Source organism: Melanaphis sacchari, unplaced genomic scaffold, assembly GCF_002803265.2.
Source record: "Melanaphis sacchari strain LSU unplaced genomic scaffold, SCAv2.0 Contig44_pilon_pilon, whole genome shotgun sequence".
In the NCBI taxonomy this organism is placed as follows: Eukaryota; Metazoa; Arthropoda; class Insecta; order Hemiptera; family Aphididae; genus Melanaphis; species Melanaphis sacchari.
In genome coordinates, this window is record NW_020271295.1 from 1015279 (window position 1) to 1038951 (window position 23673).

The 23673-nt window shown below is 25.9% G+C and overlaps 4 protein-coding genes across 4 annotated transcripts; 2 read left to right on the forward strand and 2 right to left on the reverse strand.

Annotated features, from left to right (window-relative positions):
* Positions 1–5559: 5559 nt before the first annotated feature.
* Positions 5560–11919, reverse strand: LOC112597988 (vacuolar protein sorting-associated protein 18 homolog). The gene is made up of 18 exons (XM_025344275.1): positions 11677–11919; positions 11420–11600; positions 10671–10813; positions 10405–10590; positions 10144–10333; positions 9764–9888; positions 9468–9692; positions 9294–9410; positions 9105–9217; positions 8909–9020; positions 8668–8844; positions 7216–7360; positions 6976–7148; positions 6542–6896; positions 6323–6474; positions 5977–6243; positions 5774–5913; positions 5560–5690 (listed from the first exon to the last, which is right to left on the reverse strand). Exons 1-18 carry the CDS (start codon positions 11749–11751, stop codon positions 5627–5629), a joined length of 2940 nt encoding a protein of 979 aa, XP_025200060.1. The 5' UTR covers positions 11752–11919; the 3' UTR covers positions 5560–5626.
* Positions 11920–13203: 1284 nt separating this feature from the next.
* LOC112597993 (chromatin accessibility complex protein 1-like) lies at positions 13204–16025 on the forward strand. Its single transcript, XM_025344280.1, has 4 exons — positions 13204–13236; positions 13300–13466; positions 14156–14276; positions 15818–16025. Exons 1-4 carry the CDS (start codon positions 13221–13223, stop codon positions 15952–15954), a joined length of 441 nt encoding a protein of 146 aa, XP_025200065.1. The 5' UTR covers positions 13204–13220; the 3' UTR covers positions 15955–16025.
* Positions 16026–16074: 49 nt separating this feature from the next.
* LOC112598048 (U11/U12 small nuclear ribonucleoprotein 25 kDa protein) lies at positions 16075–16671 on the reverse strand. The gene is made up of 2 exons (XM_025344375.1): positions 16414–16671; positions 16075–16320 (listed from the first exon to the last, which is right to left on the reverse strand). Exons 1-2 carry the CDS (start codon positions 16669–16671, stop codon positions 16075–16077), a joined length of 504 nt encoding a protein of 167 aa, XP_025200160.1.
* A 1189-nt stretch (positions 16672–17860) lies between these two features.
* On the forward strand, positions 17861–22226 carry LOC112597994 (prostasin-like; the record flags this gene model as incomplete). Its single annotated transcript, XM_025344282.1, has 5 exons — positions 17861–17989; positions 19129–19342; positions 20657–20818; positions 21669–21869; positions 22061–22226. Coding segments are annotated over 5 exons (840 nt in total), but the record flags the coding sequence as incomplete, so codon positions are not given.
* Between the last annotated feature and the right edge of the window lie 1447 nt (positions 22227–23673).

The following is a 23673-nucleotide window of genomic DNA, read 5'->3' on the forward strand; positions in this document are numbered from 1 at the left end:
ATATTAATTTTATTGTTACTTTGTAAACAAAACCATTACGTTAGCATTATGAATCTGATAAAACCATAAGTTTTGCCACTATATATATATCTAAAGGTGGTCATTATTTTGTATTATTATTATTATTATTATTATTATTATTATTATTATTATTTAATTACTTAATTCTTTAAATGTCCACGAATTACTAAAATAAATTTTTGATTCCCTAAATGGATTTACCTATGCCATTGAATATCCTGCAACTTTTACTGATAATAATGGTGATGATGGTAATATTTTCAGTTTCTTTTTAATTTTATACGGTATAGCTAACACTCAGTATGCATATTTATGGCAAATTGCACACAAAATTTAATATTTACATTTCCCTATAAATCTGATAATTTAATTGTTAATGTATCAATACAAGGCAAAATGTTTATTGAGTTTTACCTAGATCTTTCATGGATACGTTGTAATTTATGTGTATAAGAATGTCTTATTTCAATTTATCTAATCTTCATATACATGTGTTTTTGGGTTAATTAAACATGAAGCAAGACTTTTTTATATGCATTAGCTGTATACTATACCATGTGTTGTGTTCTAATATGTTAGCTATCTGATACAGACAATTTATCTTAATACCTAAAGAACTATTGACTTAGAAACCTTTTTTAGTTTTATGATTTAATATTTTTATAAATATATATTTTTTCCTAAAAGACTAATTATTTCTATTAAAAAGAAACGTCATTGAATATAATATTTAAATTCAATGAATATTGTCAACAACCACATGGTTAATTGTTAGAAAATACATTTTTTTTTCAACTTGAATGATCAGCTGTATAATAATTTATGAACATACAAAATATAAAATTAATTAAAAGTATACATTTTACTTTTAGTTACTTAAGAATAAACAAAAAAAATTGTATATTTATATGCATGTATGTAACATATTTATACATACATATATATATAGATTTATTAATAATAATACTAATAGTATGTACAAAATATCAAATTTATAATTAAATTTTTTTGCTTAACCAAACATCTTTGTAAACATTTTAATACATTCAGTACTTAGAGAATCTTATCGATTATTGTAATGATTTTGTGTTCTACTTTCATTTTATTTTTGTTTTTGAGTGTGTGTTGCAGTCATTTTTAAATTTTTTCTATAGTACGTATATTTTATAATTAAAAAAAAATTATCAATAGGATTACATCTTACCATCTAATATTATTATGTAAATATAAAATAGAAATTACATAATTTACAATTATAATTATAATTTTTTTTTTCGGCAACAGTTTGATGTCACACACTGTATCATATAGGTACTTTTACTATGGTTATAAATTATAATTATAAAATATTACAACTTTAGGTCTTACGTAAAGATAAGGTCTTAAAATTATCGTTGTTCGATAACTATTAAGGAAATAAGGAAAAAATATTAAAAAATATTGCAGTCAAAAGAATATCGCTGTTTTTGTCGAATTTCTAATCATATTAATTAATTATAAGTTAAGTTATCATTATTAATTTTAATTTATTGCCAAAAGGAAAAAACACTAAAAACCAAGTAGTTAATAGTGTCTTGTATTTTTTTTTTATTTCTTTTTTTTTTTATCGCTATTGCGTTTATTTATTTATTTTTTAAAATGTAAGTGTAATAAGTTTGTCATGGTAAAATAAAATAAATATTTAACATATTCAAATATGTTAAGTGTTATTTAATATGCTTTTTACACATTGCCATTGATTGAATAATTAAAATACTTTTAGAGCACTCTTTAAATTTTAATTTTTTCAAGCAGTGATTGACCTTATATGTGTATACATAGATTTTAATAAAAAATCTTTAATCAATGAGATTAAAATATCTGGTGACCCATTAAACATACTACACAAATTTTTTACATAAACTTTTGTGTTTTTTTTTTTATATATATATATATTAAACTAAGTGCATTTTTACATTTAAAAATGATAATTGTTTTCTGTTTATTTCAGTGACAACAAATAAAAATAAATAATTTTTACAAAACTAAATTCTTTATTTTCAACTAAACAAAAAGTTCAAAACTAAATATTTTATTAATTTTGTTAATATTGAAATCATATTATTTTTACAAATTGCTTTAAAAATCCAGTGTTAAAAATAACACCTATAGTTAAATATTCGTAAGTAATTAAAATTTATTTTAAAAAATCTGTGACAAAGAAATCCTCAAAACTTTAAATGATTATATTTAATAAATATAATATTAAAATTATATTTTGTAATTTAAAATTAATTCTTGTCATATTTTATAGTATTAACACATTAAGTATTTTCTTAGCGATCCCGCTGGTTACTGCTTTATGGAGATCCTATTAAATGCCTAAATAACAAAATGTATTGCAAACTAACATCATTCCCATAAACTTATTAAAAGTTGTAACATTTAACATAATAATATTACATTATTACTGCTGATGAAATATCTAAAATTCTATATTGTTTTATCTAGTGCTAAAGAAGTTTTAAGCCATGAAAATCTGAGAATTATTTAACTCAGTGAATTGAAAATTTCAGATCGAACAGTAATACTAGTACAGTACACTAAAAACAAGAGTATCAAACACAAAATAAATGTGTCCAAAAAGAAAAATCTCATTAAGGTTTTTATACCACCATGAGAATAATTACAATATTTTTTTTAATAATACAAATATGATAGTTACCTACTTTAATTATTGATTGAACAAATTTATTAACAGTTGTTGAGCTAGTCGTGGTCTAGAATAACTACTGTAAGAAGACAAGAAGTAACCTGTTATATATTCTTCTATTTAGAAAAAGTTAATTTGTTATAAAATATATTTCTTGAACTTTGTATTCCAATTTACCTAAATTTATTAAATTGACATAAATTATATCTAATGTATGATAATATTTATCGTCTAAATATTTAAGACGGCGCATTGTATAGGCAATTTATGGCCGTCCTTGCAGTATTTTAGATCTTATTCCAAACTAGTGGATTACCCGTCGCGCTTTATCCTTAAAAAACCAAGGTACAAGTTAATTCGGAATTTGTAACTTTCAGATTTCGATAGTTCGTTTTCATATCTAGATAACCCACCATTAAAAAAGAAAAATAGCCTAATGTATTAGTACTTTACTTATACCTATAAAAACTTTTATATCCAAATTGTAAAAGTGAACTTAATTTTATTAGATCCAACGACACATTTCTAGGTATATTTTTAAGCTAAATTTACAGTTTATCTAGAATATCCAAGAATTATTTAAATTTCATCGGGTCACTAAAGATATTTTGGACACCCCCTGAAAAATTAACCAAATAATTAAAAACACAGAAGCAGTACGTATTCGTAAACCATGCAGCAGAAAATTGTTATTTGAAATAAAGTATTACTATCGCATCTTGGTTCATAATTTTTCATTGAACGCAGATATCAGTCACCAATATTTCTTGTCTTGTATGAAGCACTCGAGTACCTATAGAAAATGTATAAGAACTAGTCAATTTAATGACATAAGATTATAAGATCTAACATGAACTTGATAGTCTAGATAAACAGTGATGCCTGAAAAAGACTAATGCTATAAAATGTTCAGTGCTTTTTTAATACAATAATACAGCGTTTCTTAAAATATGTTCCGTGGAGATCACTTCAGGGTTTCGCGGATCTCAAGTAATTTTGAGAAAAGTTACTTTAAAATATCTAACTAAAGATAAGAATAGCGGCTAGTGAAAAAAAAATATCTGTACGACTTTCATCAATAAAACCCAATATTAAGAATATTTGTAATAATAAAAAGCAATTTCACTTATCTCATTAAAATTATAATTTAGTCTAATTAAAGTAATTTAAGTATCATTATATACAATTATTATTATTTTAACATATTTTATGAATCAAATACCTTTAACACGTTGTTATTACATGAAATAATAAAAAAATTTTTTGAAAATAATCTTAAAAAAAGCTAAAAAACTAAAAAAAGTAGAGGTTACACGATAAAATTGATAAAAGTGAACATAAAAAAAGGTTCCACGGATAAAAAAGCTTAAAAAACGATGCAATAATAAAAGTCTTGTCATTCCCCCCCCCCCCACACACACACACACAGACCAAATTGGACATTCCTAGGTGCTCCTGCCTAAATATGGCCAGTCATAACAATGCAATAGATATATATGTTACGATAAAAGTACAAATACTAATTTACCGATTTTGGTAAAACACTAAATAGTTTGATCAAACTCCAAATGATTTTTGTAATTCGGACCTTTCATAAATCTTAAGATAAACAACTAGCGTTAGTAAAAGTCTCAAATTTTTTTACCAATTAATAATTATATGATATTTTTCCCCTGATTTATACTCTTATACAAAAATAATAATTTTATGTACCCTAGAATTTATCAGTAAATGCTAAGTTTTACCGTAACTTATGAAATAGGTATATTACATTTTAATATTTTTTTAGTCATTAAGGATTAAGGTAACCATAATTCAAATTATAATTACTATTTATATTGATAATTTGCAGCCTTGCAGGTGGTAGATTTTTAAACTGTCCAAGTAAAATTTTAATGTCTCTTCTATGATTTGTTTGAGTGGTTACTAGAATGTTTATAGGCTATAGCTATTATTTTCAGACATTATAGAATCAAGAGTTAATAACATAGGTAATTATATTATATTATGTAAGAATGTAACTATAAAATATTATTATTTATTTAATATTTTTTTCGTTAAACAAGTATAAAAATATTACAAACCTAACATTCTAGAATAGTGTATTCTACCCAAATAATTGATTTCAACAATGATTATTTCATACTTTCATGTGTGCAGTGTTTCACTTTCCTCATGTTGCATATAGTTTTTAGTTTTGTATAATATCTGTTATATTCTGTACTGACTACATTTTGAAGCCATTTGCAGTTGCAATGTGAACTATTTTAATAGTGAAACATGAACTATTTAATAGTACTATCAGCTAATTTGAGGTGTTAACCATGGTTTCTAGATAATCAATCAGCAGTACTTTCAAATTTTGGTTTTGTGCTTACAATTAGGTACTTTCAAATGACGCAATGAACAACAACCAAAATACCAAATGGCAAATCTGGATTCAGGCGGAAAAATTACAATGTAGGATAGAAAACTTCATGGCACCAAAAACTGCAGTACACATTTAATAATTTTAATAATTATTTTTTATTTACATTTACCAATGGTTCAAGCATAAAAATTCTTACATAATAAATAGGTAATATAATCAAATTTATAATTAGTTTATATTCATAAAACAATCGATTCAATTATTATTTCAAACAACTAATTTAACAATCCTTTGAGATCATTATGTATTATAAATCATATAATACAATAATTAGGTATTCAATACATGATATAACTGTGCATATAATAATATGGTATGATAGATGTGGAAGACATAAATTAAAAAATAAACAAATTTCAATAGACATTTAACTAATTAGTGTAAAGTAAAATATAAACAATAATAATAGGTATGTTCATATGGTTATTCAGTATAATAATAAATTTAAATAATAAATAATAAATAATATTCTATAAATAATTTTATTCCCATTCATGTTTTATCTTTTCGAAATCAGCATCTTCTATGAAAGGCTTATCAATAAGACTAAAATGATAATAATATTATGTTATGTTTATTGAAGAATAATTTAATACTTAATATTATTTGTAGAAATGTTTATTGTATACCTGATCATAATATCGCCACAGAAAAAGCATTCAGCTGCCAATAATTTATCTAAGGATTCTTTGACTTTATCGCGACGATTGATTGCTTCTAATGACTGTGATATGTCTTTATTGTTTTGATACAAGGTATTAAGTTGATTCTAAAATAAATTTATGTTATAATTCATGAAAAACTAAAAAGCAACTATACCACAGCTACATACTTGTAGATCCTTAATAGTGTTTATAGTACTGGAATCTACATATGGTTGCATTTCCTTAATCAGACACTCTGCGTGAAAACAGTGTGAGCAAGGGAACGTATAGAAAGCTTTGGTCATTAATTGTTCATGACAACTGCTACACTCATTCGATGGCTGGATTAACATGTATCCATTTCTGAATGATAAAATTTCAGATCTAATTACTTCAGCTGATTTGGTAGCATCTTCCATTTCTTCTTTGAGATTTTGTATATCCTTATTGTATACCTAGAAAAATGATGCAAGTACAATGATTTTCATTAAGAACCTAACTAATGCAAACTTCAAAATTATCACATTATCTTACTTCAAGAGATGAACACACGGCATCTTTAAAATGATCAATAGTTACAAAATCTGGGAAAAATGGTAGGATGTCTTCAATTTTTATAAACTTGCACTCTTCCAAAAAACGCATTGCTTGTTCTATGTCATTATTTTGTTTCACCACATGTTGTGCTGAAAAAAAATGGATCATAAAATTATTAATATGTCAAATCAATAAGTATATCATAGTGTAACTCACCAATTTTTAGCCAAAGTTTTTTTGATAATTCTATGTTATTGTTGGGCAACGAAGCTGTTGTTTTAGCCAACTCAACACTGATTGTTAATGCTAAATCCACTGCAGCTTCCCATAGACCCAAGACAATAGATAATTGTACACACGCTTCTCCTAACTGATGTTCACGACACAATCGCAGAGCAAATTCTGGATTGTAGCTTACAGCCGATATCTCACGACCTTGTAGCTTTAAGTAATTCATCAGTTTATCTCTATTGTACTTGATATAAAGAGATATCAAATAGTTATGTACAGATTCCACATGACAGTTCAAGCAATGAATACTGTACTCCAAGTATCTGATTATTTCCAAAGCCTATGTATAATACACATGCAATATAACTATAAGTACTGATTTCTATATAAATAAATGCAATATTTGGTTCTATGCTCACAAGTCTTTCACTTGGGTTTGGAATTATCAATGCATTGATGACTTTTAAAGGATCTAACTTCTGTCCTTGCTTTATCAAAATAGATACAGTTTGTGCTGGGGCTTTTTCAACAAGATCAGAGGAAAACGTATAAAATAATTCACTAAATGGATGGTTGTCTAACAATGTTAATGCTACAAATGTATAATCATAATATTAATATTAAATATCAATAATATTCTAAAAAATCAATTTATTTACCCTCAGCAATATTTTCTTCATTTAAATAATGCTGAATAACACGCTTATAATCTTGATTTTCAAGTGCCAACCACATCATAAAATTCACATCACCATGACTAGCCAATATGTCATATATGCTTTCCCAATTTTTACGTAAACAATCCTAAAATAATAAATAATAATTATAAATATAAAAAACAATAAATACAGTGGATGCCACTTATAAGACACATAGATATTAGATTCAGTCACTTATAATACTCAGTCTACCAAAACTGAAAACAATATGGACGTTTCCAAAAGTAAATACATTAAAACAAAGTCAGTTAAAGACCCATTCATTTTTGCAAAAAAGTTAATAAAAATTGTAGTCATGTTTAGTAATATTTTAAAATAAATTAAATTACTAATTAGTTATTAAAAAGTTAACTGTGTTAAAGTGGTTTCAATTTAAGCCTTATATAAATAACAACCACCATTACATTTTATATCATTGAGGCAATCATTTTAATAAGTAATAGAAATAAGAGCAGTTTAAAGACCTAAATGGCTAAAAGTAACTAAAAATAAATAAATAATATGTAAAAGTAAAATAGCGAAATATAGTTAATAATACATTTAAAATGCTTTTATCATTTTTTTTCTATTTTGCCAGTAAGGTTTGTTTAATTATTTATTTATTTAAGTTTTGAACGAGGCATATAAAAATACATAAATCAGATAAAATTAATGATAGTTCATAATGGTATAATAAATGAGATAGAGTATTATAATACTGTTACAAATTCAGCAATGTACTGTACACAAAATAATTAAATTCAATAAATGAAGTAGTACAACATACGAATATAAATAATATAAAGTACTTATTGTTAAAAATTAACAAGTAAAAAATTACAATATATTTTAAAAGAGTTGGAGTTAAATGATATGAACAAATATAATTTTAATTTGTTTATGGTTTTCATTACTTAATCGAGTGAGGTATTTTAAATATAATTAGTTACTTCTGCGTTAAAATAAAATATAGTTTTATATCAAAAATTACGAGTAGAAGTATGGAAAGTAAAACAAATTAAGATTTTTTGACAGTCAATATTACTATTTTTATAATGAAAATCGTAAATGACATAGTTCAAGTATTTTGAGGTTAAAAATAAATAAAAGTAGAAAGTTTAAAGAATACAGTTCTCTGGTTGTAGAATATTTAAATAAGGTGAACTATAAAAAATTTCCTGAATTTTTTTTAGCTTAAACTTAAGACCCAATTGCTAGGAAAACAAATTATTGTACCATATTCACAAATATAACATATTAAACAGCAGTATATAAATTTAAGCACAAATTTGTAATTAAAGTCAGCACAATTTTGATGAATGAAACTCAAGACTCACTAAGTACTAATTCCAAAATGAGTCTTATAAGTAACATCCACTGAATATAGTTATTAATAAATTAATAGATATGTACTTGAATAATGGGTATAGCTAAAAATTGTTTAAATGATTCTTGTAACGTAGTATATTCTTGTGATTTTCCTAGTTTATAGTTTCTAAGTACAGCCAATTCATTAGCAAACAACTCAATCAACCACAATGTAATCATTGTGATTTTTGTATAATCCTGCGAATTTAAACCACCTAGTTTCTGCAAACAAACCAAAAAATATTAATCTTTTAATACTTACATAAATTTAAACTAAATATCATACTTTCATAAGGAATAATTTTATAGGTTTTTTTTCATTTAAATGCAAAAATTTCAGTACAATTTCTTCAAATGATACATTTAGGTTAGCATATATCAAAGCACTGTTTTCATATCTAAAAAACAAGTGATATAATTTACTTTAATTTATGTTTATATGTATTTTCAGTATTTAAATAGGTAAATAATTGATTAATTACTGTTTTGAATTGAAAAAATGCTCTGCTTGTCTAATTAATACTTGATTTATCCTGTAAGGATTGTTAATGCATATTTCTTTTGCTTCTTCGAACATTCCTTTATCAAGATAAACCTAATCAACAAACAACACTGACATAAAATTTTAAAATTCTAGAAAATATAATATTGCTTTATGATCTTAACCATACTTTCCACACATGGCGATCTTCTTTGGTTATTTTATATCTAAAAACAGCACGTTCTGCATACAACCAAATTGTTCCAGTCATCAAATCTTTTGTTATATTCAACAATCTACCATAGCTCTAAAAGACATATTTAATTGTATTATCAAATAAAACTCAATATATCTAATTATTTACATCAGAACAATAATCTTCATCCATCACTTGAGATGCAGTGCGATCAGAAGGGGCTACTAAAGAAACAGCAATAACTCTTTCTGGAAATAACAACAATACATGATAACGTGTAAATGTCATTGATAACGGTACAGTAAAATCATCATCATCTCTTCCATACAGCCGACTATATTCAATGAGTTCATGTGAGCTGAAAATTGTTTTCTCATCTTTGTTTATATCAACCTATAATGAATGTTTTGAAATAAAATTAAACCAAATCAAAGTATATTGATTAATCAAAAATAGTGGTTTACTTCCGCAACAAATACTCCCAACTCAGTAAGAAATCCAAAATATTTTGGAACTGTAAAATCGTTGTTTAAAAAATAAAAATGCAATTTGCTATGTTTCACTACAGTCGGGATTTCATAAAAACGTTCTGTAAAAAAGAAAAATAATTACTACAATTTAAACATAATTTTTTAGTATTTAAATTTAACTACTCTGAATGAAAATACTACTTTAATAATAAACTATACAGAGTGAATCACTAAGTTTTACTTTATGCTTATAAATTTATCAAAAAACTGGTAATATAATAACCAATCCATTAAATATTTATCGAAAATGAATTGTACTTAATTGATCTATTCTTCTTAAATAATACAGGTATAAATATATAATACAAACTTGCCTGGGATGGTCAAATAATTATTGAAGATTTGTTGTAACATCGGTCTTTCGTCTTTATTAAATATTATGTCAACAAATTGATACAATTTTGTTGGTGTAATTGCTAATATATAAAATAGATCTGATTTTCCAACTCTATGATACTGGAGTCCAATTATAGGAATAGGTTGACCTTTACTTATGTCAAATACCTGTAATATACAGTTCATAAAAATTTAATTGTACTGATGTTAAATAACCGATATATAGCAATAATACACACCTCTTTCCAATATTGAACTACGCTGCCTTGAAAAAATCTATCAAACTCTGTTCCTAATTGTGTTTCGATTATCGTACCAGATGAATTTCCGAGCAGTATAGGCCCAGTTGTGCTAGATGTAGATTTCACTTTAAAATCATAGTTCCAAGCCACTGATGTTATTTCTGAGCCCTGATATTTTCCAACCTATAAACATTAAACAATAGTTCTAGAGAACAAATGATAAAATCACGGCGATTCTAAATTTATTTAATATTTTCCCTTACAGGTTTGAGTTTAGACAGTTGTTTAGTTGCATAAAATAACTGAGAACTATTTATGTTACCACATGAAATTAATAAGTGTTCTCCAAAGGGATCCAAGAACAATTGCTTAACCTTTAGAGATGATGTTTTAAATGTATCAATTTCTAAAAAACAAATTAGACAAGTTATTTTTGCAATTATTACAAAACACAATACATTTAAACAATATGAGTGTGCACGTTTATAGTGGTACTCAAGACCAGGAGTCTTCAAATTATAAGATCCAGTGAACATTAAAAGCTCTCTAAAAGCGGGAAAAAATCCAAAAATAAACTATTTGTATTATTTTGTTTTTAAAATTTTTTTTTGATTAAGATTTATAATATAATATAATGTAAAATAAATAAATAAATAAATGTTTGTCATAATATTATAATTTTTCATTTAATTTTTGCATACTACAAATATAACAGTACTTTTTTTTTTTTGGTAATATGGAAAATGTACAATACTAAATTTAAATATTACTCTTGACTGGATTCATGGAATTCTGTGGCAACCATTAAAAACTAGTACTTATTTATTAAGATCATAATATTTCTAAAGAATTTAAAATTGTTTATCTAATAATATATGTTTTGGCACATCGTTTTTAATATTTTCTTGTATGACCCTCAAGCAAAAAGTTTTAAGACTCCTGCTCTATAATATAGAAGAGTATGAATTGCAATAAATAGCATTTACTTTAATTGAGACCCAATCACTCTCACCTTCGATATTATCCTGTTTTAAGTTTATTCGCAGTAACACATTATTGACCATAACTAAAACCACATAATCATTGCTTACCAGCAATTGAGTGATCTTATCGCTTGGAGAGAAATTGACTTTCTTTTTGGATAGTATGGGAATTCCTTGGAGATCTGCATCTCTATCAAAACTTTCATCCAGCTACAACATTAAATTGCAATTACAATTTTTAAAACAATTAAATAATAGGAGTATTAACGTAGAGAAATGATTTTACTAATTGCTTAGATGTCGGCGCTGTTTTAATTCTACTTTCAACTCCTTGCTCAAACTGATCAAGTATTGAAATCATTGTGTAAGTATTAAAATCAGTTCATTAGTTGCCAAATGTTGATGTTATGGTCCGCCTTTATAATATTATATTTGTCTCAAACTTTTCGAATAATATCACTTTGGCATATTAATTTTAAATTGTTATAAAAAATAAACGAAATTCAAAATATTAAAAATGAAAAGTTTATAAAATTATTTTGTAAACTTGAAATTTATACAGTCTTAAATCCTTAATTTTTAATTTACTAACGAGGAATGTTAGCGGGCGTAAAGATAACACCATTATCACCAATGTAAATAATTGATAATAGATTATTGCAAAATATTATCAATGGAGAATATACGTCCAAAAAATAAAACGTCTATATAACACTCCACTCCACACATCCCCTAATACACAAATAAAAAATCCAAACTAAATATTGAATTATTTGGAGTTATACGAGATTTATCTTTAAAAATTCTAACTTTTGATAAAAAACGTTTACTTTTTTTAATTTAATAATAATAATTTACATGATTTCTAGTATAATTACTACGATTGTTGATAGAATAATTAATAGCTTTAAAATAAAAATAAAATTATATAAAAAAATTGAAAAGTTTTGGAGAAACTTAAAAAAATGCGTGGTAGGTTTGGTTTAAAAAAAATGTAAATTATCCATAACTAGAAGAAATAAAAAATTTAGACCTCCTCTTTAAAGGGTATTTTTTCATCATTTTAGGTATACTTTCGTATGACGTCGGTCAGTCACTTAGCCCCGGAACACATTGTATAAACAATAAATATTAAATAATACAATTATTTTTCATGTGAGATCTTATAAGAAAACTTAATATAGATGCATAAGAATAGATTAGCTTTATTTAGTAACTGTTTGTCCTTTGATAAAAGTATCAAATTGTCAATCAGTAAGAAATTATTTTATAGTATCACATAATTAGTAATTGACATGTAGGTGTGTATGGTTTTTGTTACAACGATTCAAATCTACGCCAATGACAGTACCCATAGAGTAATAAATTTATTATTATTAGTAATAAGTTTATTACTTTATAATTTATGAATTATGGCGGCACCACAGTAAACTACAGAAGTAATCACCGCGCGGTGTGAAGATATGAATATGAACCATAAACCATTATTATGGTAAAGTAATGATTCGATTTTATCACAGAATGAGTTTTATCATTTATTATTATTTTGTTATCGGACGACCGTTATTATCAATGTATACAAACAAAACATGAGCGTTAGGATGAAATAAGTAAAATGTGGTTATAAACTTATAACAATATCTTATGTAGTTCATAACCATTTTAAGACTGTATCATTACTGTACGTCGCTCGACATAGGTCTACACGTATAATTTTAAAGGTTGTTAATTGTTATTGCTTGAAAGCGTTTTCAAAAAAAGTAATCATCAAAATTCATATTAGTTTTTATTTACTAGTTTTGAGTATTATAGTTGTTTCAAACATTAATTATGTCAGCTTTGAATAGTAAGTATTACTTTTGTATCTTCAAAATATTTTTTTTTTCATTAAATATTTATTTTATTTTAGACTCCAGTACTAGTACTGACCAAAATGATCCAAATAAAGACAAATCCAAAACTCCAAGATCCAAAGACATGCATTTACCGATATCAAGAGTACGCACCATCATGAAGAGTACACCAGATATTGAAAACATAGGATTACCGTCATTGCATGTTGTTACTAAAGCAACGGTAAGAATATAATATTATTTTTATTTTTATTATTTATGTTTCAATTGTATTATATTACTTTAACGAATAATTTTTATTGCTTCTACATTATAATTGTGTTTAATTAACTTGTAATAGTGATCATTTCCTTAATTAGCTTTTGATCCATTACATTATTGAAATTTCTCTATAATTTTATAGTGAGTTTGTTTTAAAGGATAATTTTAAATATTAGAGTATAATATTATAAATTATAATTATATATATATATATTATTTTAAAATGGATAAACAATTTGACATTAAATTAGGTACATATAAAGATACATTTAAATTTATATTTGCAGTCAACATTCTTAGAAAAAAAGCGTTTTAATAGAAATCCTGTAGTAAAAGTATTTTTTTTTTTTAGAAAATATAAAATCTATTCTTCAAAAATTAGTAAGGATATGGTAATAGAAAAAAAAAATAAAATATGAACAATTTTGAAAAAAGCCTTAGTTGACAATTTCAACTATAAAATTTAAAAATATTTAAACATTTATTTTATTTATTTATTTGTTTATTACTATAATAGATTATGATACCAGATTTTTATAAATTGTCTTTGCGAATTTCCGGGTATTGTTCATGTATATAAATTGAGGATTTGTTTCATTTTTGTTTAGAAACTGATTTATTAATGTGAAACAATTATTTATTGTATTTTAGGAGTTATTTATACAAAAACTGGCACAGGATGCTCTTAAAGGACAAAGACACTACAGACATTTAGAATATAATGATCTTGCCAGAGCTGTTGAAGATAATGAAAATATGTATTTCCTTAGAGGTAAATTGTATTTTTATTTATGTATGATGTATGTTTTATTAGTAATTTCTTGGCAATAATAAATTAAGTAAATACTAAAAATAAAGCTATTTATAACAAGGATTTAAAAAAAAGTGAAACTGAAGTTGTCATATCATTACTTGTAAAGCACAGAGTTGTATGGATTAAATAAATATCATATATAGTAAAAATATGCAATTTAAAGTGACTATTTACAGTTCTATGCATAACATTTATACTTTATTATTGATGTTATTTTCTATAGCTAGGATCATATACTAATTTCTATGTAGGTCTATTTTGAAACTTATCATAGCCCAAAACACTTTTAATTTTTTTCACATATTAAATTTATAACAAACACATTTTATTAATAATAGTGTAAAATTATACCTGCAAATTAATGACTCCTGTTCTATAATTCACAAAATTAATGTTTGTATGGGATTTAAAGGCTTATAAATATAGTTTAAAAGTTGATGACCTTAAAAACGTTAAAAAAAAATCCATAAAATTCTTAGTAAATTTTTAAATTTATCAAAACTTACAAATTACTCATAATTATTGCATTGTACTATTAGAGCATATTTGATGTTGTCAAAAGTTAATTAAGGACAATTACCGGTTAATAAATATTTATTCTTGGAATAACTTTTCTCTGTGCCCACAGAAGTGATAGTGATGAATCTGAAACTGGCCAAATCTTTAGCAAAATTTAGCTAACACTCACTTGAAGCTTCTTCACCATTTAGAATTTTCGAAATTGTTACCATTGTTTAAAATCCAGTGTTTTTATCAAATACAGCCTTCAATAAGTTTTTAATTTAATTTCTAATTCTGTTAAGTGCTGCTGATTCAATTTTAAACAATAAGAAGTGATCTAGTGGGAAATCAGTAGAAATGACAGCTAGCAATTGCCTTACGTTATCGAATCTTTATCTTTACCTAACCGTATACAACTTATGTAAAATATTATTTTACCTATAACACATAAATTTGATGTATCTATATACAGTTTGTGTAAAACAAAAAAACTATGAGGGTAAAAATTTTAATTGACGAAATTTGATTAAAAATATAAGAAATTGAGCTAAAAAGAAAAATATGACAAAAAATGTTTTAAAAAGCAAATACAGCCAAAAAGTGCAAAATATAAATTAGTTATTCAGATTCATATGTTGATGAAACAAATTTGTAATCAGGAAAGCATCGTCTAATAAGTTCCAAATATAAAAATGCAAAATTTATCAATTTATAAAGAACTGAATCAATTAGCACTACATTTACCACATATATTCTTTAAGACTCTGGACGTGTTCTTGGTTGGTTGAGTTTAACCCTTTAAGTTCACGCATGAACTTTATGCACCAACAGATTCTGGTTTTAGTAATGTCACATCATATATTTACAAATAAAATGTTTTACAAAATGGTATTATATCATTGTTAAAATATTTTATAATAAATAAGCCTGTACAATTAAAATACAACAATAATCAACATAATAACACACATATTTAATATACCTATTTTATTTTTCAGAGGTTTTACCTAAAAAAATTACCATGGCTGAATATTACAAATTGGTTGGTAAAGAATCCTCAGAAGATGGTGAAGACAATGATAACAGTTCTCAAACATCACATTCTTCATCGTCTTCAGTATCATCAGACAATTAATCTTTATTATATTCCTTAACAGTTAACTATAAATATGTGTAGTTACATTGTTTTTTTTTAAATTTTTTAATTTATAAATTATTGTATAAGTATCTTAATATTAAAGTATTAATTTTTAAGTTATTGATCATGAATGTTTTTTTCTCTAAACCGTTTTACAAATACTAGTTTTGAGTTGTTTTTCATGTACTTTGATATCAAATCATTATTGTTCTTTAACTTTGTACCATTGCAACTCAACCAATACGTTTTCCATATTCGTTTCCAACTGATAGTTGATTTCTCATCAGCTCTTTTTAAATGTAACTCCATTTTTCTCTCGATGCTTTTTTTCAAGTCTATCACTTTTGCTCCATTTTTCTGTACCTAAAAATAACAGAGATAAAAGGCATTTTTTTTAACTAATCACGATATTGATTGTCGGCAAATTAGAGCCGTTTAACTGTATTGTATACTGACGACGATCGGGATGACAATGTCATCAAAGCGTTCTAAGTAAACAGTTATCGCTCGACCGTGTTCGATTGCAATTTGTAAATCGATTTCTCCCAACGTGACATTGTTCGGTAGGTCTCCCAATACGCTGTCTTTGTCCAGCACCGCGTTCAACACTTCGCCCGTCAGGTCTTTGAGTCGTTCGTGACTGATCACGGAGACATCGACATCATCCAGTTCAGACAGCGTACACGACGACGACGGATCTGCAGGCTCGCACATTGGTCCTCACGCGATTCTCGGCGTTTCCGCTATGAAAAAAAAAAAAAAAAGTTTTACTATTGAAAACGATGACGTATTACAATATAGGTGGTAAGCTGTAGGTACGGGACAAGGTCGTCAAAAAATGTTTTCAATAATCGGCTGACAATCAAATAATCAAATCGCTCGGCATGTGGGCCGGTGAAATGAAAATGGTGTATTATTAATTATTATAAACGTACCCATATCGCAACCGGTGCTAATATTCTTAGCATGTGGTTATGCAGGTAGATACGACACGTTTTGTCCATTAAAAGGACCGTTACGTGTCTCATAAAAAAAAACATTGTTATTATAATCTATACCTATATAGTAATTACCTACCTTTTGTAGGTACGTACAAGAAGGGGTAAGGTGTTACTCAATATTATTATTTTATACACATCGACGTCCGCGCATATTCATGACAATATTATGATGTCGTCCTCTATATAGGTACCCTGCAGCATCGCCACTCGTCAGTCACTAGTTGGTACGTATTACTTCGACTACGCGTGCGAAGTTTATCTATAGTGCCGCCGATACCGTACGATTTCGGTTTTCATAGAAATATCATGTTGCTGTAATCTCACCAACAAACTTACAGTATATTCGTTACGACTGCAAACTCTAGTGATCGGACGATATAATATATGTACATGATATTATACAGGGCGTGTATTAGGAGGATTTGACTGTAATGGTCATTTAAACAGTCAGTTCGTTCAGATACATTCTGTACGAGTTGTACGACTGTACACGGGCTATATATATATCACTAATCACTATAATATTGAATTATGGTGTAATATGCGCACGCCAAGATTGGGGTGCAAGCGTTATAAGTTTAAATCATATTATTTATTTTTTTTTTAATTATGTCGTACCTATTAATGCGTTCGCATACTGTTCGACTGCAATTGTTTATATCTAATAATAATAAATAAATTATACTATAGTGAAGCTTTTCTACGTGCGTCTTGTTTTGGGGGACAAAACGCGCGTAGAGTGGCTGAATATATACCTCTACCTGTATTACACCTACAAAAAAAGTGTCGAACGGGCGAGCGAAATCTGCGCTTGTCGTTTTCATTGGTGCAACAATTTGACCACAAAATTTGTTTACCAAATTTCGAATTACGAACGGTTTTTCTACATGATTTTATTATGATTTACAGACCAACTGCAGCACGCTGTTTGCGGTACAAGAGTAGTGTCTCATCATTTGAATCAACGGGGATGGCCGCAGACCAAAATCATTGGAGGTTCAACTACACCGTACGGGGCATATCCTTGGCAGGTACAAAAAAAAAAAAAAAAAAACGATCGATTGTATTTTCGATATACCTACTCATAATTCGCCCGTATAATATGATGAATTATAACTTTTTTAATTAGATGATTTCATTTAAGTATTAAGCAAGATCAAAATAAATTACGCTAATTTAAATATTTATCGTGTTACGAGTTATGCAATTAGGGCAAGGTATTTTTAAAGCACCAAATAAAATAAAACATACCCATATATAAATTAAAAAGATCAACTTTTATATTACGCGATATAGGTATCTACGATCTATAACTATATTATACTTTATACTACTTATGTAAGTTCTGTAAAAGGACATCGCACGCACATTGACATTGAAATTTATAATATAAGCTATTTATAAAGTTTAGGTTTTAGGTACCTAGGTATATTGGCTTAATATATTTTTAATAAGTTTTATTTTATTATTTATATTTTATGAATATAAATACCTATAGGTATAATGTTTTCTAAATAAAAGTTACATTAAAAAAAAAAAAACATTGTTTTTAGAAAAGAGTGAATGGGTGACGATTAAAGATTTGCTTTAATAATTTTGAGTTAGCTCTGTCTTGTGTTTTTAGTTGATAGTTATTAATAAAATGCCCACGGTGACATCGACCATTGGGAAACATGTTAATATGTTACATAGTAGGCTTAATTTTAATCATTGAAAATATAAATATTGGCTAATTTACAATTTTTAGAAACAATTAGTATTAGGTAGGTATGTATATTTTTGTAATTTATAATTTATTTTTTTAACAGCTAGGTATTTGCATTTTTCATACACAGCAGCAAAATATCTATTAAATGTTCATATAAATTACCTACCTATTATACAATTTTTAAATATCAATACATTTTTTGATTTATCATCATTCAAAATGACAATAAGCAATAAATAATGGTATTACATAATGTATTCATAAATCAATGTTATTAATAATAATAAATACCTACCTAACAAACAAAAATGTTCAATTACGATTTTTAAAGAGAAAAAAATAAGTTTCCATTTAATTACAAGACAATTATTGTACAACTATTAATTGTCATCGGTCATAATCATGATTACTTGCATACACTTATTGACTTCATGATTAGTAATTTTATAATTATTGTGACAGGTAGAATTACAAGCATACAAAGATGGATGGGAACATCACTGCGGAGGAGCACTTATTTCCGAGACTATAGCTCTAACAGCCGCCCATTGCTTAAAAGACTTTAAAAAATCTCAATTACGTATTATTGTTGGTAAACATAATCTAGCAAAAAACGATAAGCATGAAAAAACATATAGGGTACAAAAGGCATTAGTACACCCTGAATTTAGAAAAGGTAAGTACTGTTTTAAAGGGGGTTACCCATTTTTGCGCTGTGCCAAAATAAATTAATTTGTTTTGGGTAGGTACAACCCGTTTGCGCCAAAATAAAAAGGTATATTTTTTTCGACAACCCATTTGCACCATTTACATTAACCAATTGGTTTATTTGTATATTTAAAAGACGTCGTGTATTCGTGTCTGTAAGGTATAAAAAAGTTATTTTTATAAATCTATAGATTTTAAATATAACTGTAGCGTGTAAGCGTATTACGTGTGACTGTCGAAGACATAGATATTCGTCCTAGGAAAATTATTTTAACTTAAATGAATAACTGTATAGCTAATTCAGATTTTACTATATCTGATGTATCTGCTGTACGAAAAAATATTTATCGTACTCGTAAAAAATCTCTTCCTTCAAATCTTAAATATGTGTCTGATGTTCATAAAGCATTAATCGATTTACATTTCACTACTTCCAAAAACGAAGATTAAAATGTATATTATTGATTGTATTTAAAAAAAAAAATCGTACAATTGACTATGATTACCGATAGGTGATAGCTTATAATTTTCAAAACAACATAAGCTTATTAACTATTTATTATTGTTTATAATAATTTGTATTATTAATTATTATTTAAAAAAATTCGTACAATTGGCTATGATTATCAATAATTTATAATTTTTTTTTTTAAAATATGTACTTACTAACTATTTATTAACTATTGCTTAAAATAATTTGTATTGAATATTAAAAAATATATCTTTTTTTTATTTTGGCGTAAATGGGCAATGCCCGTTTTTAGGTTATATATAAAAAAAAGTAATTGGTATTTAATAGGTACCTACTTACCTATAATGCCTACGACCTACGTGTGTATTATAACATTAACTATATTTTAATGTAATATAAACAATCTGGTAATTGGTATTTAGATTTAGTAACTTGTGTGACTTATTAAACATAAATCATAAATCTTTTTGAAAAGTAGTTTTTTCGAAATAAATTATTTTTATAAAAAAGTATTAAATTTGTTCCCAATTATAGCTCTAATATTTATGTATTTACATAGAAATATTGGGATTTGTTTAATTCGTTTTGGCATATATTTAAGATAACAATTTAAGTCTTATTTATAAATATTCATTAAAACACTGTGGACTGTTGATTTAACAATATAATATAAGTATACATAAATAATAATAAGAAAATAAATTGTTATTTGAATATTTTAAATAAAAAAATTACTTATTTTTGCAATTATGCAGATAACTGACAGTACCTAACTACTAATTACGCCTATATTTATATACAATATTTCAGACGGACCGCATAGCCACGATATAGCGATATTAAAAATCAATTCATTAAACAGTAAAGGAGTAAAATTTGATACACATGTGCAACCAATATGCTTGCCAAATTACTATACGAAATCCAACGACGTAGATTGGTGTACCGTGACTGGCTGGGGAGCACAAAAACGTTTGTATTTATCTACCTAACAATATTTTTTACTTTAAATACCAATACTCAACTCGTTTCATGTGGCTACATTAATTTTTAATGGTCGTATCTAACGATTGAGCAAATATTTTTTATAAGCTTAATTTAATGGGTTAATTAGAACTAAAACAAATTGTATCTATCTATATAAAAAATTAGATATTTTTAGGAACCAGTTGATGAGTGAGTCGTGTGGAGAGGGTAGTGATATCTGTTATCGCCCTATTGGTAGCAATATTAACTTATATAGTGGAGAGTCGGCATTCGGTAAATTTGTTCAACATTTTTAAATCTAGTCAGCAATTTTAAAGAGACCACCATATATTCTTTTTAAATCATCTCATTTCTCTGGGTATTTTCATGTTTCGTACAAACGATAAAAATGTTTTCAAGTTGTGTATGTACTTACGTAGTATATATAATAAAGACTGGGTAGAATTGATATTTTACAATAGTTAGAAAATGATTGATCATTATATTAAAAAAAGAAATTATGGACGTCAAATATAACAAAACAAAAACAAAAGTCGGGTTGCAATTCTAGAAAAAGTAAATGTAATAGTGAAGAGTATTACAAAAAAATTTAAAGTAGGAAATCGATAAAAAATGGTTGAAATATAAAAAACATTTTATAAGAAACATCCGAGAGGTTGTAAAAATTTTGAGATATAGTTTGAATCCTCATTCTTCTCATCAAGAATACGATCATGTAAGGCAATATCCGCAGGAACTCTGTATGATATAGTTAATAGTGATGCTAATCAGCTGTACAAACTCTAAGGCGTTCTAAGTCTCATTGTATCAGAAAAAATTTTCAATTTTTTTTTAGAAGACGACATGACCAGTTTGCCTAAAGTTTTGCAAGCTGCATCAGTACCCTTGTTGGATTTGGAAACTTGTCGACACGACGATGTTTATGGAGGTCGACACCAGTTCATATTGGACAGTATGTTGTGCGCAGGAAGTTTAGAGGGTGGAGTAGACGCTTGTGGAGGCGATTCCGGAGGACCACTGGCCTGTCAAGTGAATGGTAGGTTCCAAATTTCTAAGAATCAAAACATTAAGTAACCTATTCAAGGACAGTACCCAATACAAAATTTTAACTCAATTTAATAATATAACTACGTTTAATGTGAAATGGAAAAATAGAATTGTAGGGGAACTAAGTATTTATTTTTAATTAAAAAAAGTTAGTGTAACATGGGTTTTTTTCTTTTTCAGGAAAGTTTATATTGACAGGTGTGGTATCGTGGGGCGATGGATGCGGCAAAAAAAATAGGCCTGGTGTGTACACACGAGTGTCTTATTATACAGAGTGGTTAAAAAAAGTTATGACTGAACTCGAGAATAATTAAAATATATTTGATAATTTGATAAAATATAATTCATAATGATTCTATAGAGTAGTTTAAATTTTATTATGTATATTAAAATTGTAAATAATAAATATGTATATTGATATAATGTACAGTCATAGTCATAACAATGTAATAATATGTAAATATGAAATAACTAAAACTTTAGATGTACAATTTTCTGAATGTTTGTATAAACTTAAGAATTACATGAACATCACATTTTTTGTTTAAGTGAAAAATAAATATAATATAATATGGCTTGTAGTTTTATGATTATAGAAGATAAGATTAATAAAAACAATAAATTTTTGTATTCATATTGTTGAGAAATATGTTATTGTAATATATATTTTTAAAAACTTATTGAATACTTAAAATAAATAATATTTAAATGTATATAATTTAATAAAATAACCTAACAGGAGTATAAGACTACTATAGTTGGTTGAAAATTAGAGCCGTGCTATATTATATATTATGGTATCAGAATGAATGTCTTGATAACAAAACATTTAAGTATAATTTAGTTTTACAAATAATCAGCAAAAATTATTTATTTTATAGCAAGGCTCTTCATAATTTTGGTTTGAGTCTCACAATCTTAGACGATATTGAACATTATTATAAGAGTTAAAAAAAATGCTTGATATAAAATTATTTTTACTATTTAGTATATTTTTAATACATTCTAACAGTTTAAGTATAATAAAAAAAATCTGTTGAAATTGTACTCATAAATGCCACATTATATTATACAAGATAAGCTAGTAATTGGTTATATTTAAACAAATATATATATAATAGCACTAGAAGATAATTTAAAACAATTAATAAAAATATTTTTTCATTTAAAAATAAAACTTAGGACAAAATATTTGAGAATAGGTTCATAATAAAATAATTAGACATAGATACCTATAATTATTTAATAGGTACTGACATTAGTTTAATTTTTTTTTAAACATTTCTCATGTTTAAATTTTTAATTTTTATTATAATTACATTCATAAAAACTATTTAACTGCAGTAAAAATATATATACTAAGAAATGCAATTAATTTAAGCAAGTATAATAATGTATGTCTAAAAATGAATAATTAATTTAATCATAATAATTATCCAGTTATAAAGCATAAGATAATAAAAACATTAATTATTACTGATCTTTTATTTATATGAAATTGTATTAGTTTTGACTCATATAAATATATATGAATAATTTTGAAAATATAATACAATATTGTTTTATCAACACAGCTATGATAGATGGTTGTTTGTCAATTAGTTGTTCATATACTATTTATTTACTAATTAAATTGATTATACAAGAATTATACAAGTTTTGTCTGCTAAAAGAGTAGCTTAAGATTTGATTTCAGATGAAATAAGCAGTTTTTATTCTTTTATACTTATACTTTTCATTTCAAAGTTTCTAAATATTAATGAAATCATGATTATTGGACTATTGATTAGGTA